The sequence below is a fragment of the Chondrus crispus genome, genomic scaffold (assembly GCF_000350225.1).
Source record: "Chondrus crispus Stackhouse genomic scaffold, scaffold_241, whole genome shotgun sequence".
Lineage (NCBI taxonomy): Eukaryota > Rhodophyta > Florideophyceae > Gigartinales > Gigartinaceae > Chondrus > Chondrus crispus.
The window spans coordinates 76,907-91,870 of record NW_005179116.1 but is presented as its reverse complement, the minus strand read 5'-3'; the positions used below and the strand labels follow the sequence as shown (position 1 = coordinate 91,870).

General features: G+C 57.9%; 1 protein-coding gene; it reads left to right on the top strand.

The window, feature by feature from the left end:
* The first annotated feature begins 7,020 nt into the window (after positions 1 to 7,020).
* CHC_T00004697001 (hypothetical protein) lies at positions 7,021 to 8,444 on the top strand. XM_005715949.1 is given in 2 exon segments: positions 7,021 to 7,860; positions 7,861 to 8,444. 1 exon segment carries the CDS (start codon positions 7,021 to 7,023, stop codon positions 7,858 to 7,860), a length of 840 nt encoding a protein of 279 aa, XP_005716006.1. The 3' UTR covers positions 7,861 to 8,444.
* The last annotated feature ends 6,520 nt before the right edge of the window (positions 8,445 to 14,964 follow it).

The window sequence follows — 14,964 nt, the reverse complement described above, 5'->3', positions numbered from 1 at the left end:
GTGTTCTGCTTGCAGTGTGAGTGATAATATTGTTTGGCTGTGTCGTGCAGCGAAGGGCAGGGACTGCTTTTCCGTTCATTTAGGTGAAAACCACAATCTAGGCAACTCCCTTCTGGAGCAATCGTGAGGACCTCAATTGAGGATAATTGGTCCCTCAATTGAGGCTCTTGGCCGGTACAATAGACACTAGTGTAATCTGAAAGCATCAAGACCGCGAGGAACACCGCTGGCGATACCGCGATAACGGCGAGGCACGCCACAGGCGATACCGCGATGCCGGAGGGGGAGGATACCCCTCCGATGATGACCCATCCAGTTCGGAAGACTCGCGCAGGCGGGACCACAGGGCACGCCGCGATAGAAGCCGAGACCGGCAGCGGCACGACCCGTCCGACTCGAAGGACTACCACACCGAGTCAGATGAGGAGCGTCGTCGCTCGAGCAGACACTGCCGGGCTGCCCCGAAGAGCGACGAGCGACGGCCCACGGTAATCAGGCCCCTCAATGACCTGTTTACCAAGGCCGTCAACTACAAGACCTACCGCCTGGGACGGCGTAGCTCGCGCTACGACTCCACATTAGCGCGGCACATTAACCGTTACCGGAAAAACTGGACGTGCAGATGAAGTCCCACACGTTCAGCGGTCAAGACCCGATTGCGGTGTTGGGATTCCTCGCACGCCTCAAGATGGCGTGCGAACACAACGGGATTACGGAAGGAGCCTCGGTGTGGTGCTTCCAATTCTACCTGACCGGGCAGGCTCACGCCTTACTCCAGTCCCGTCTCAATGGAAACACCATGGCGGTTGACGTGGAGCGGCGCGAGCTGCTCCGGACATACCCGCAGGTGGTCAACTTTCTGTTGCGCACCTATGCTACCGACGAGGTAATTTCCGAAGCGGTTGGGGACGTGACCTCCTTCCGTCAGAGTTCAAACATGACGGAGGAGGTCTACAGTAACCACCTCTGGGACAAGGCACTCCGCTGCGGTACGGTATTCTCCGACAGGCGGTTGAAGTCCCTGTTCGTCGAGGGGTTACTGCCTGCCACGTGCGCGCAGGTTCGTACTAACCTCGCCACGCACCCGGATGTGGACTACCAATCCGTCGCACGCTATGCGCAAGCGATCGGGGAAACCCATCGGGCTTCCCGTCGACAGGGGATGTCAGCCATGGCGCACCGAGAGCCGTCCGGAGCGGCTAGAAGATTTGACCGCACCGCAAGGACGAGGCCCGTGCTGTCGGTTGAGTTGGCATCCGACATCCCGACGGCCGGGGGATTTGCTAAAGAAGCAATCCTGGCCGTGACGGACCACACCGCCACGCCGGCCTCGATGAGCTCGCCACCGACGAGTTATTATCCGTCGCCGGCAGCCTCAAAGGCGGGCGCCCCGGTTCCGCCCGCCAACCCTGGCGACGTGCGCACAGGACCGTACGTGAGGCAAGGGCAGGATCCACGCGTCTGGTTCTCCGGCGGGAGATTTCCCGGACCGCCACCATGCCGGTTCTGCCTTGACACCCCGCACCGACAAGAGGGGTGCCCCGTCGTTGCCGATGCCGGCCTGCGGGCCAAGCTTCTAGAGGCACGAGAGGCCAACTACCAGAAGTTACGCATCCGGCAAGGCCTCCGCCCGGGATCCCCGTTCAACCGCCAGGGGCCGTCCGCTTGGCGAAACCAGCGTCAAACCGCCCCCGCGGGCGTCAACGTGGTCGAGGAACCGCTCCCCGACCATACCAAAGACCACGTGGCGCAAGCCGCGGGTGAAACCTGCGAGGACTTGCTGCTGACGGGGGAAGCTGGGGAGGACGCGTAGAGGCGACGACGTCTCTCCCCGTGCCCAGCCTCATAATCTTAGGCACCCCCGATCCGGCTGCGCCAGTGGAAGCCCAGCCGGATAATCGAACGGAAGTCCGGGCCATCTGCTTCTTCAAGAAGCAGAATTACAAGATCTTCGCGACGGTTGGTCAGAAGCAGGCGTTGATGGTCGCCATCACGCCAGTGCTTGACTCAGGAGTCGGCCCGAACCTCATCCATTTACGGTGTGTCGCCGAGTCGTGGCGACCATCGATAGAACCGGTTCGGAGCCCAGCGCTCATCGACGCGTCAAACCGCGCGATGAAGGCACTAGAGGGAAATCCCCCTGCTCGTCCGAATCGGTGAGTTTGTGGCGCGCGTCCCGTTCCTGGTAGTCACAAGCCTCGCCGTGGACTGTATCCTCGGTACAACTTTCCTGGATCGCCACGTCAAGGCGATCCTCCCACTGCAACGGAAGGTCGTGTTCCAAGACGCGCCGCCCGTAGCGTTGGTCGTAACAACTCCCTCCAGGCACGACCGCAAGATGGCCTCGAGGAGCACCGCACAACAACTACCGCCGTCGGATAAACCCGAACGGAAGCAGGTGTCGTTCCCCGCCAACACACCGTCACGGAAGATCCGCCTCGTCAGAGAAGTGACAATTCCCCCGATGACGCAGGCCATGGTGAGGGTCGCGACGCCGGTGGTGGGGCTATGTTTTTTACAGAACTCCCCAAAAACCGCGCACAAGAATTTGACCCTCATGGCACAGGGGGTCATGGATGTTGCCCCCGAAAAACCGTTCTCGGTAACGCTCAGCAATTTTGGGCACCGCTCGGTTCACATCCCGAAGCATACCGTAGTCGGACTGGCTCTTCCGTCGCCTACTCAAATCCTGACCCTTGGCGACTCGGCCGCGGAAGCGGCCGAAGCTAAGGAAGGGGGAGGGATATTTAATTCCAACCTCTCAACAAAGGATGGCGCGGAAGAAGCCGCCGACAACCGTACAGATAAGGGCGGGGCTGAACAAGCCACGCCTCCCAAGGCGCCCCTCGGGGCGGCTGGAACGTATAAACCCGAAGACACCGCCGCCCCCGAGGAGGACCACAACGCCTGGCAGGAGGACGTCCACATCGGTGCCGAGGACGAGGAGGTACGCTCGGAGGTCTTCGAGGTACTGTCCGAATTCAAGGGGATGTGGACCGGCCAGCTGGGAAAAATCGGGGCCACGAAGCACCGGATTGAGCTCAAGCCCGGTGCTCGCCCGATTTACCAGGGGCTTTACCGCGCTGGACCAACCGCACGGGAAAAAGAGAAAACGGAGATCGACGGCATGCTCCGGGCAGGGGTAATCGAACCCGCCACGGCCGAATGGGCAAGCCCCGTGGTATTCGTCCCTAAAAAGGATGGTACCATGTGGTTCTGTGTCGACTACAGAAGGCTCAACGCAGTCACCGTTCGGGATTCCTATCCGTTGCCAAGGATGGACGAGTGCATCGATTCCCTCGGCGACGCTACTGTCTTTATCACGCTGGATTGCAACAGCGGGTATTGGCAAGTAGAAATACCCGAGGAGGACTGCGACAAGACGACGTTCGCGTCGCACTGCGGGTTGTACCGTTTCCTCCGCATGCGGTTCGGTTTGAAGAATGTCCCCGCTACCTTCCAGCGGGCCGTCGACATTATACTGTCGCAGGTAAAATGGGAAACTGCACTGGTCTACCTGGATGATGTGATCATCTACTCCAAGACCGTAACGGAACACTTCGCGCACGTCTGCGAGGTTTTGCGCCTTCTGCGGCACGCGGGCGTGTCACTGAAGCTGTCGAAGTGCGCCTTCTTCGACACCTCGGTCACCTACCTGGGGCATGTGATCCGACCAGGTAAGTTGGAAGTCGAGCGCCGCAACGTGGTCGCCATCGAGCGCGCTCGACCTCCCCAAAACCAGACGGAATTGCGATCCTTCTTAGGAATGTGCAACGTGTACCGTCGGTTCGTGAAGGGCTTCGCGAAAATAGCCCCTCCGCTAAACCGGAAGACGGGGAAAAATCAACCCTTCGAGTTTGAGGTTCTTACCGATGAGGAATACGAGGCGTTCGTGGAAATCAAGAAGCGCCTCATGTCCCCACCGATCCTCGCGCTACCCCGTTACGGAAAGAAATACACCCTGGATACGGACGCTTGCGCGTACCAGGTCGGCTGTGCCCTATTACAGGAGCAGCCGAGCGGTGACCGCTTACCGATCGGGTATTGGAGTCGGGCTCTAACCGACGCCGAGAAAAATTACACCACCACCGAGAAGGAGTGCCTTGCTGTCGTGTGGAGCATCCTCACGCTTCGACCATATCTATATGGGAACACGTTCGACCTCCGTACGAATTACGAGGCCCTCCGATGGGTCCTCAATCTGGCGGATAGCTCCGGCCGGCTAGCGCGCTGTCGTCTCCGCCTAGCCGAGTACGACTACGACGTACAGTACCGACCGGGTATTAAGCACCAGCTCGCGGATGGTGTATCACGCCTCCGAGTTGACGGCGCAACCTCCGAACCGGTTGACGACGAGGTCCCGTGTCTCGCGGTACAATGGCGAGAGGAGGAGCATAACCCTCGCCAAGGTACCGTACACTGGGAGACCCCCGTCGACCCGGGGAGAGCTGAGCACGCGTTCGCGGTTACACCCGAAGAACGCGACGTCTCATCCATAACAGTGGAAGAGCTCCTTCGGGAGCAGGCCGAGGACCCCTTCTGTACGGCGGCCGCAGAGACCGTGGGGAACTCGGACTCGCGCTACGACGTCGACCGATACGGGTTCGTCGTCCGCAAATCCCCCTCGATCGGACCCTGCAGCGGGTCGTACCGAAACGGCTCAGGGCGAAGATATTGTACCTCGCCCATCATCCCCGCCTGGCAGGACACCTGGGCGGTACGAGGATGTATTATACCCTCCGGCGGGAATATTACTGGCCTCATATGGCCAACGTCGCTTTCAGTACCGTACGGAATTGCGCCTCGTGCGCCGCCACCAGGGGAACCCTGGTGCGGCATCAGAAGGACCTCAAGCTATTCCCAGCGGCAGGGCCGCTAGATTTCGTCGCCATGGACCTGCTGGGTACTTTACCGAAGACGGCGCACGGGAATCGCCACCTGCTCGTCATGACCGACCGGTTTACGAAGCTGAGGCGCAGCATCCCGTTACGGACAACCACCTCGTCGGTCGTGGCAAACGCCTTCCTGGACAATTGGGTCTACGTATACGGCGCACCTCGTTACGTGCTAACCGATAACGGACAACAACTTGCTGCCAAGTTCTTCGACGCGGTGTGCGCCTTGCTGGGGGTGAGGCACTACCTGACTACCGCCTATCACCCCCAGACAAATGGGCAAACCGAACGGTTCAATCGCACCCTGGTGCAGCGCCTCTGACACTATGTCGAGGAGCATCAGAGGGACTGGTGTAGTGCAATGCGCCTGTTAGGCAGAGACCAAGGTCCGACGGTCCAACGCAAACAACAGCAACCAAAAGCAACAACTGCCAACGGCACAGCGCTACGGAGTGTTCGAAGCTCCCTGTCCTCTTTAAGCGGGTTTGCGGCCCGCAGTAGCTCGGATCCCTGATATGGGGGGGGCAAAGAGAAGGGCCCCGCCCGGGATCGGTAAATGGTGGTAGAGACTTGTAAAGGCAACTGCTCGACGAGTTCGGAGGGGTGTTTAGGTAAACCTGGTCCGATGGGTCGTAAATGCAATGCTCGAAGAGCGCCTTGTACACCTTATACCCTTGATAAGGTCTTCGACAGGGACGTCGCAACGTAGCCCGTCGGGAAAGAAGAAAACGTAGAAGCGCTACACCGTCGTACTGCCCGATGGCAAAGTACCAACAACGGATCGGTCGCAACCAGATTCCGATGGAACCAACACTGAGAAAAGCACCACTGGTGCACCAACACAAAAGCCCGATGGCGAATGGCGTCACGTTGCGGATCGCAATCTTACAAGGGGGACCAACTCAAGATTAAGGGAAATTAGGATAGGGAAATAAAGGAAAATTGATAAGGAAAAAGGGGACCCCCGAGCAATAGAGGATGCCGTAGGCTTAGGTAAAAGGGAGCGTCTTGATAGAGACGGACTTCGACCAAGGCGACATTCAACTCCGGCAACTCGGGTTGGTTTATTGACTGGGTCGGTCAAAGGGCTAAGTTATATAGAGCCCCGCCGGGGCGAGTACAGTAGCTCCTGGCTCTAGATTCTAGATCTAATTAGTAAATAAATTAAATAATTAAAATAAACGTGCGCGTCGTCACACACGTGTGTCCCCCAAACCCGGACTACAGTATCCAATTTGTTTTCCCTTTTCACTTCTTTCCACCCCCCTTTTCAGGTGCGTATTGCACTACATATCCCCCTTCCGAGCGTCCTTGCCCACCGCCAACTCTTCGTATAATCTTCCGATTTCTCTTCTCTTCCAGCTCGCGCGTCCATCCATCGTCCTCATCCTTCGACCGAAGGTCTCCCCCTGCACTATCTGGTGCTGCTTTCCCTCCTACCAGCGCGCGGGTACCCCCTTGTTTTTCTTTCTTCTTTTAAAAGGCGGTCGAGCAAGGACAAGACGACCCTTCCTCCCCGTGGCTGATGTCCGACACGTCTGTCCCTCCATCGGGACCCTCATCCGAACCGGAGAAACCTCATGTCCGGCGAGGTCGTGCCGGTGTGGGGTTCTCATACAAATCGAGCCACCCTCAAGAGCTCCCCTCAATCCCCCGACTACCTCCTCCTCTCGACCCAGCCGAATCGGCTCTTATTCCGGGTCATACTCCTCTCGTCTCTGCGTCGCAACGATATCCCCCACTTCAGGAGTTATACAATAAATCCATGCACCATCACCCCCTAATGTACGCAGCAGCAAAGTGGTTCTCCGTGATCGGGGTGCGCGATCTCGACGGCATCGAACGAGACTTTGCCGACGGTGGGGGTATTTTGCCCGGTAACCTCCCCATGTCAGCCGTACGTTCCCATGATTGGCGTATTCGAATAGCCATTCCTCCATCGATCCTCCGACATTCTACCCCTCGCGGTCGTCAAGCGCTGTCAATGCGCTTTATGCAGGCCGTCATTGAACGGCTGGACCTCTTCATGACGGACGCTTTGATTCCTTCCACTTTCTATTGTGACACGTGGAAGTTTCGCACTGAGGGCGAACGGTCTTACTTAGACAATTTCGTAGCGTCAAGCATGGGTGACCCTGTCAGGGAGGCGGATCGTCGTTGGCATGATCAGCACATCGTGTCAAACGATGCAATCTTTTGGACGCAGCCCCTCATCCCCGAAAATTTCCGGCATCTCAAACGTGGGAATCTCAGCTTCCTCAACCATACTGTACGCTTGGAGCGTCGATTAAGGTCCGAAACCGGATACTTCGTCGCGTATCAAATGGTCGAGGCTCGAGAGATAGCGCGGGTGCACTACGCAAACCGTTACCAGCCTATCCCATTGTGGTGGGGTCGTTATGAAGTATGCCAGGGCTTTTGGTCCGAGTTTGGTCCCGTCTTCACCTATTTTGGCAGTTACTTACAGAACCGGCGCCATGGTTTGTGGGTCGTCTTCCTCACAGAGTGGTGCGTTAAGGTAGCTGCCACTCTGATCTGGGAAGCGTATGACTGCTGGAGACTGTGGTTCTTGCCCCCGAAGCTTGTCGATCTCATGCGCTCACTAGATTACACCGTCCCACTGGGCGGAGCCGACGTGGACTTGGAGCTGCATACATTGCTGGACCGAATAGACACCGTGGATTGGGATAGCATTTCTTGTCGAGATTCATCCCGCTCCTTCTCCCATCGACGTGCGTCATTCTCTCCGGGGCGATCGCATCAGGCTGCAGGGGATTATGCCTGGTTCAATCCGTGGTCTGGGTCATTATGCTCGGCGGCCGAAGCTCAACTGAGTCGGCGGTTTGGAAATCAGATTCCCCTTCCGAGCGATGACCTGCTCACGACAACGGATCCACGAGCGCCCCGCTCTGTGCTCCCGTCCATCATCTCCTTTGCTTCCTGTGGATCACGACCGCCCTCCTGAGAAGTCATCGACTCCCCCGTCCATCATTACCAAACCAAAGGCTCAAGCAGCCCCGCCGATCCAGCTGAGGTCCGCGCCCCTTTCTCCCTCGCCACTCACTCCCGGTAGCCTCCCTGTCGCCTCAGTCGTTGAAGTCGTGCACTCGGCTTCTACGGCTACGGAAAGCTTGTCCGTTCGTGAGGTGCCCCAACGTGAAGGGAGGCTCACTTTCCCCGTCCCCTCTCTGGTGCATCAATTCAAACCATCGCGGCGTGACGCAACGTTCCCTTCTCCCAAAAATGTTAGGCGAGGGTGCCCTGTGTCTGCGGCTTACGTGGCCCTTCTTAGGGCTCATGGCGTGTCCCCCGAATCCATCAAAGGAGCTTCTCTGGACGACCTTAGGGTCCTCGCTCGACTCCTCACATCCCTTCCGGAAGGGACGTCTCTTCACAAGGCGACCCCGTGACGCCTCCGTGCGTCCTCATCCGTCATGCTACACTCTTCACCTGCCGGTAGCATCCCCTTAATTTGCCGGCGTGTCGTCTGACTAGCAGCGACACCCTGGGGTCCCCCATGTAAAACGTTGTCCTGTACGTTCCTCGGTGGCTCCGTCCCTTCTTTTCAAATCCACCTCATCCTCTTACCCAGCGGGTCACTGAATCTTCCTCTTCTCCGTTTTCCCTCTCTTTACCTTCTCTTTGATTTTCCTTCAATTTTCGCCCTCTCCCGGCACGGATCAGTTTACGGGGAGATCGCCATGCGCGCGGCAAGAATATTCTAAGTCTCTGGATCAACATCTCACTGCAATTATAACTGCGTTGTCGCGACATGTACGCGAGTGTGTTGCAGTCCTTTCCTGCGCTGGAACAGCCTCAATCACATCCTCTTGTCCTCGCGTAACCCTCCTGTTCGTCTCCGGTCAAACCTTGGTCTTTAGACTTCCTCCTCTTTTTGTTGCTTTCTTGGTGCGCCCCCGCAAAAGCGGTCGCACCCGTTTCGTCCGTTTTTTCGTCCTCTTTTCCTCAGTACCTTCTCTTGTCCTTTGCTTTCTCGTCAAGCTGAGTCCCCCTGTTACCGTCTTCCTCCTCTTTTTGTAAGCGCCTCGCCTCTGCGGTCGCATCTCCTCATATTTATTTCTTCTCCCACTCTTTGTTTCCCCCCCCTTTTTTTCTTCGCAGGTCCTACTCACTGTGTACCGACTACTTCCGGTCTTTGGTGAGGTTGGTACGCTTGGTGGGAGAACGATGGTGGATCACGATCTGACGATCGGGTTAGTTCGAGAATGCGAGTTGGGTGATGGCAGCGTGCGAGTGTAGAGCGATGCATCGTGGGGGGTGGGGAGTCTTATTTGGTATGCCGGAGTCTGTAATCGAGTCAACGGGCGTAGGCCTCCCTGGTTCTGGGGTGTTCTCCGTCCGGCACGGCTTTCAGTGTAGCTCGTCCCTTGCGTCGCAGATTATTATATTCCCACGGTGCTCGACACGACGGCCACGTGTAACGTGATAGCGCACTTGGGACTTCGACTCAATTTCGACTGACTCTCGATCGGTCCCCTTCTGACTTCCTCTCGCTTTTCCAAGGCTGACCTCCCTTTACTCGGGCGACGTTCGCTTTCTTATTCATAGTCTAGGGCTTCGTCTTCTCCCTTTTCTTTCTCGATACGGAGCTCTCGCTGTTTCCTTCGATTCCCAAAAGATGATTCTGGTGTAAGTCCCGTAATTGAGAAATTGTCAACCTCCTTTTCTTCCTTGCTCATCGTCTGCAGAGCAGGGGTCCTGTGTCAGCGTTCGAGTTAAATTGTCATCGAGCTTTCAACGTTCTACAGCGCGTCGCTCCTCACCCTTCTCACTCTCGAGCCTACTGTAGAAGTTCTAGGCGACTCTTATCACCGACTGAGAACACCGTAATGCAGTGACCGTGCACCTTAGCCTTTCTCGCGACTGCGTAACGTGTTCCACTGTCACCATGATACAAACAGACACGTAAGAGTTTCGTTTCCATTGCACAGCGGCATCCTAGACCTTGATCCTCGAGTCCCTACCAAACAAAGGCACCAACGTCCGTCAACGAAATGTTGCTCATCTGTCTCCTCTCAGAGAGCGGTTCCAAAAAAAATCATAAGGCACCATGATGCTGACCGTGTTTTCCCTTTCGGAGGGGGCTCCCTTTTCCCACAATAACCTGGTGCGTACGCCTCGTGGCGCAACCGTCGTTTCTCGTACTGCGGCATTTTTCACTCTACGGTCCATCACTTTCTGTCGCCTTCGTCTCCGTAATCCGCGTTTAGCTTCTGCCAATTTTTCCTCCTCTTTTTTCACTGCCTGTGTCCTCTTTTCCAATTCCCTACTCTTACTTGCAGTGCGCTTCCTCAAGTCCTCTCCTCTTCCTGTATACCTCCTCTTTTTGTACAGCGTTTGTACACTTCCCTTCTCCGCGATATGGGGCTCTGCCCCTTTCTTGACGTGATCCTGACGCTCTCCTCCTTACTTCTCTTTCCACGTCCGGATTGCCGTCGTGCGACAATTCGTGGTCGGTTCCACCATCGGTCGAGGGGGTCTTCTTTCTCCTGTTCCTTATAAACTTGCTAACGGACCTCTGCTGTGCAGGGTCGCCTCCTCGACTTCACAATAAAAAATAAAACAGTAAAAAAAACAGACACAAAAGAAAGAAAACACAGAGAACAGGAAAGGAAAGAAAAACAGATACAGCAGTCAGCTTGTAAGTAGATCGTCCGGGATAAAATGACGTGTGGGTCATCGATGTGGCTCGACGCTGCGTAATCTTCAGGACTAATTTCTCCTCCTTTGACAGCGTTGATGAAAGGGAGTAGACGACGTCGATAAACGGGGTGAACAGTCCTACAGGACCTAAGTCACACTTATTGAGAGGCGAGGGGTCGTCTGCGTTCGCCACTGGCGAGCTTCTCGTTATTGTTAGAGAGGGGGGGACAAGCCCTCTGTGTGCGTTTTGCGCAATGGGTTGCGTGTGGTCCTCGCCATGTCCACTTGACAATATCCCAGGGGGACGAATTCTCTTGCTCGTCGAGCATGATGGGTGTGTTAGGAGCGAGTATGGCGATCAAGGTCATGTTTGATCAGGGAAGGCTCGGCGACTTAGAGTATTTTTGCGTCGCCCACTGTTGTGATCGAGCCTCCACATCATGTGCGGACCGCGTCTGCGGTGAATTTTCCTCAATTTTTGGGAATAATTTTTGAGGCATGACTGGACTTTGATTCCCAACTCGTTTCGAGCATTTCACAGTTCGTTGTCGACATTCCTAATTTCTTTTGGTCAAATCACGCCCCATGAGGGCGGATCATCGATCCGGGCGTCACTTCACGTGCGCGTGGCGGCCACGTGTGATCGTATCCAAGGAGGTAAATTACCTCAGCCTGACACTACAGTGGCGCTTCAATTTTTCAGTGGGGCGGCGTACGTCTCTCCATTCATGTGCGGAACCCGAGGGAAGATGTCCTGGCTCCTACCACTCTCCCTTATCTCTATTTCTTCCCCTTGTGACACCGCCGTTTTACGAGTGTTCTTACTCTCTCTACCTTTGCGCCGCGATCCAAATCACCAATTCCAACTCGATGACTTCCTGACAGGGGTTACCCTGCTTGCGCGCGCGCGAGTTGCGGCGGCAAGGGTAGCTTCTTCCTTCGGAAATTCGTGACGGCCGCGCTACCGGGGATCTGCTCAATAGGTTCCCACGTTGCGTCCTCGATGGTATACCCATACCACCTCACTTTGAGAATTAATTTCTCCTCGTCGTAGCCATGGTCCACGATCTTGTCGATCACATACTCCTGACTCTCGGTTCCTTCTTCCTGCGTGTCCAACTGTCCTTCCCCCTTCCAAAAATTTTCCAACTCATCCTCTTCTCTGGACTTTCCAAACTCGCGTAGGTCTGGAGGCGTCTCCGTTGTCGGCGTTCGACCAACTAAATTATCCTGGTCCCTCGTCGTAGGCGCATGGGTGTGAGGACGTTCCTCGTCCTCCATTACCTCTCCTTCTTCGTTTAGCTCCGGCTCTCCCAGGAACTGTAGCGCTTGCCGTAGGCCAGTTATCGGCGCATAGTCCATCGGGCTTGGGGCTAACTCCACCCTGTCTCGCGATACGCGTTCCTCCTGATCGCCAATGGCAATGACTACCGTATGTTGATCCGATCTTCGGACCTGATAAGGTCTTGTGGCGACTTGTGCCAGCTTGTGTTTGTTGCATAAACACCCCACACACGGCGGAGGGGTGTTCGCGATGTTCGGCGGAAGACCCCGGATCGGCGTACCGAGGGTCTTGAACCAACCAACGCCACCGGAAGCGGGCCGGTAGCGGGTGGTAGAGCGTGGTCGGCGGGGACGCGCGCGTAGGCGAGTGAATCGACGCCTCGACGCCCCGGAGCAGTACCGGTTGACGTTCCGGTACTGACGGGCGGAGGCGGACCGCAGCTCGTCGCGGTGTCGCGCGCGTCCTCTACCCGCTCGGTGGTAACTACTCGCGGAACGGCGGTTTGAGTAGAGTAAGCTGGGTGGTCGACCGTCGGTGGAGGGTTGCCTGTCCTCCCTTCCGCCGCGGTCGCTCCCTATATTTATTGTACAAGTTAATTAACCGTCTACAGTACAGTACGGACTGTACTGTAGTCGGCTTACTGTAGACAGTGCGGGTCGGCCCGCACTGTAACGCTGTCAGCCGTCGGGGCTGACAGCACACGTGTGCTACACGTGGGGTACACGTGTTAGTGCGCGCGCGCTGTAAGGTATGCGCGCGCGCACGCTGTAAGGTCCGTACCTTACAGCGTTAGATCTAATTCTAAATCTAATGTATAGTACAGTAGCCGGCGGTTATGCTACACGGCCCCCCCCTTAGGCGTGAACGTCCGCGTTCACGTGTGCGGGTAAGGGGGGGTGTGCCTCCGGTTCAATCAGGTCTTGCTCGCCCTCGGTCCTTCTCCACCTCCTTCGCGCGCAGGATCCTTCCAATCCATTGTCACTGTCGGTCGCGTTCTCGTCTCGGCACCGCTTGGTGTCTGCGCCGTCTTTCCCGCCCCGTCGCTGCTCCTCCGAGGTCATTCGTCTCCGTGCGCGCGTTTCTCTCCGCGATGAGGCGCGCGGAACCGCTCTGCGTCTTGGCCCTCCCACTCGCCGCCTCCGTCACGTGAACGCGACGTCGGCGAGTGTCCTTCTTCTGTGCGGGGGAGGTCCACTCCCCCGCGATTCGGTGGGTCCTCTTTTGTTTCCGCCGTGGTGGGGGTGATGAGTGCCCCGAAGCGCCGTGCGAGCCAAGCCCGCAGTCCTCGGAAATAGAGCGACTCCTTTGGCGTATACGTCCTCTTCCTGGGGGTCGGTAGACCGTGACGGGAGGCGGCATCCCCCTTCGAATTGCCCGCGGTCCCCTCCTTACCACGACCGGTCGGTGGTTCCGTCTTGTACTGCGAGCTCCGCGCCCTATGGGTACCCTCTCCTTATGACATAGCCGTCGGTCAGCCTCCTCCGCGGTGGTCGCCGTACCTTCTCACACCACAGCTCGCGAGCTTGAGCCGCCGTAGACGACAGCAGAGGGGGGGGGTCTCGTTCTGTACCTTGCGACGTGGGAGGATCCTGTCGCTCTCCCTCTCCCCGCCAACACCAGTTGTAGAACCCCGTAGTGTCCTGTCCCACGTGGCTCGTCGCCTAGCGTAATTGCGTCGGCCAACCCCCCTTCAGTCCCCTTCCGCGAACCACGCCTGCTTACCTTCGGTTCGACGCGTCATCGCGTGTTGCCCCCCCCCTCATGCCGGGCCAGAGCGCGGGTGCCGTTCCTCCCGTTGACCCCCAGCCACTCGCCTCTGATGTCGCTCGGTCGACCGCCGAGGGTGAGAGCACGGCATCGAGGAGCGTGGGTGGCTTTGCCGACGGTCGGCGCTCTTTCGTCGGGTATATAGGCTGGCGCGTAGAGGCCTGTCTCCACTTCTTCGTCGCCGTGTAGTGGCGGCGCCTTACGTCGCGCGCGCGACGGTGGTCGCGTCGAGGGGGCGCCGCGAGTCTCAGGGGTCGTCGTCGGCGGTGGCGGAAGGGGGTTGGTCCTGAATTCGGCGATCGTCTTTCCTGTCCTCCGCGAATTCCGTTGGGCGGTGCACCGCTGTCTGAACCGAAGGCCGTCCCGTGGAGCTTCTGCCGTCGTGGTTGCCCTCCGTAATTCGTTCTATTTTTAGACCGGGCGGCGGTGGTTAGTCGTATCGACCGGGGGGGTATCCTTCTTCGTATAATCCCCGTGGCGAGCCGTTGCCTGCACCACTTCTGCGGCTCAGTCACCTCTGTTTTCCCTCGCTCTCGTGATCGCTCGTTCCCTTCCTCCGAGATTCCTCTACGTCGTTACTTTGCGGCCGTGTCATGAGCAACTCCCCCTCTCCGTCGCGCGAAGGGGGTGCTCCCCCTGGTTCGTCGGGGTCAATCGGGGCCCCGCTGCCGACTCTCCGTCCTACGGGTGCGGGTTCGCCCGCAGCGGCGGCTCCGTCGTCGCAGCTCACCGCCTTCCAGAAGACGCGTCCGTCCCGGGATTCCACGATCTCGGGGGAGTTGGGGACCTCCGTGGTCGGCGTCGCCGGAGGTCCAGCGTACCACGCCGGCGAAGGTCATCTCCGGTCGGGTTCCCCTGCCGCCCGTGGCCTACCGCTGCCGATGGCTTCGGCCGGTCCCTCTGGCTCCACGGGAGCCGTGCCAACGCCACCCCCTCCGCCGCGCCCTGATCCGTACAGGGCCCAAGGGCGTTCCGGTCATCCCGGATCGCCATGGGACGTTGTCCGTCCGTCGGGGGAGGGCCACCGAGGTGCATCGCACAGCTCGACGAGGTGGCTGGGCGCGGTCTACGAACGGTCCGCGCCCCTACCGCTGAGCCGTCTCCGGTTCCCCTGGGGTCGCCATGCCCGGTCGGGCGTGACTATAGCCGAGATAATTTCTCAACCCGAGGTGCGCCCTGATCTTGCCCGCATCCTCAAGATCAGGGGCGCCGGTCTTATCGATCAGGCCGCGGCGGCGCTCGTCCGCCTTATGGCGGAGGGCGATGGTGCCGGATACCAAATCCCCGGCGAAATCCCCTGTGACCGTACGTTCGTGTATAGCGTGGCCGAGGCTGAGTACGTCGATCGCATGG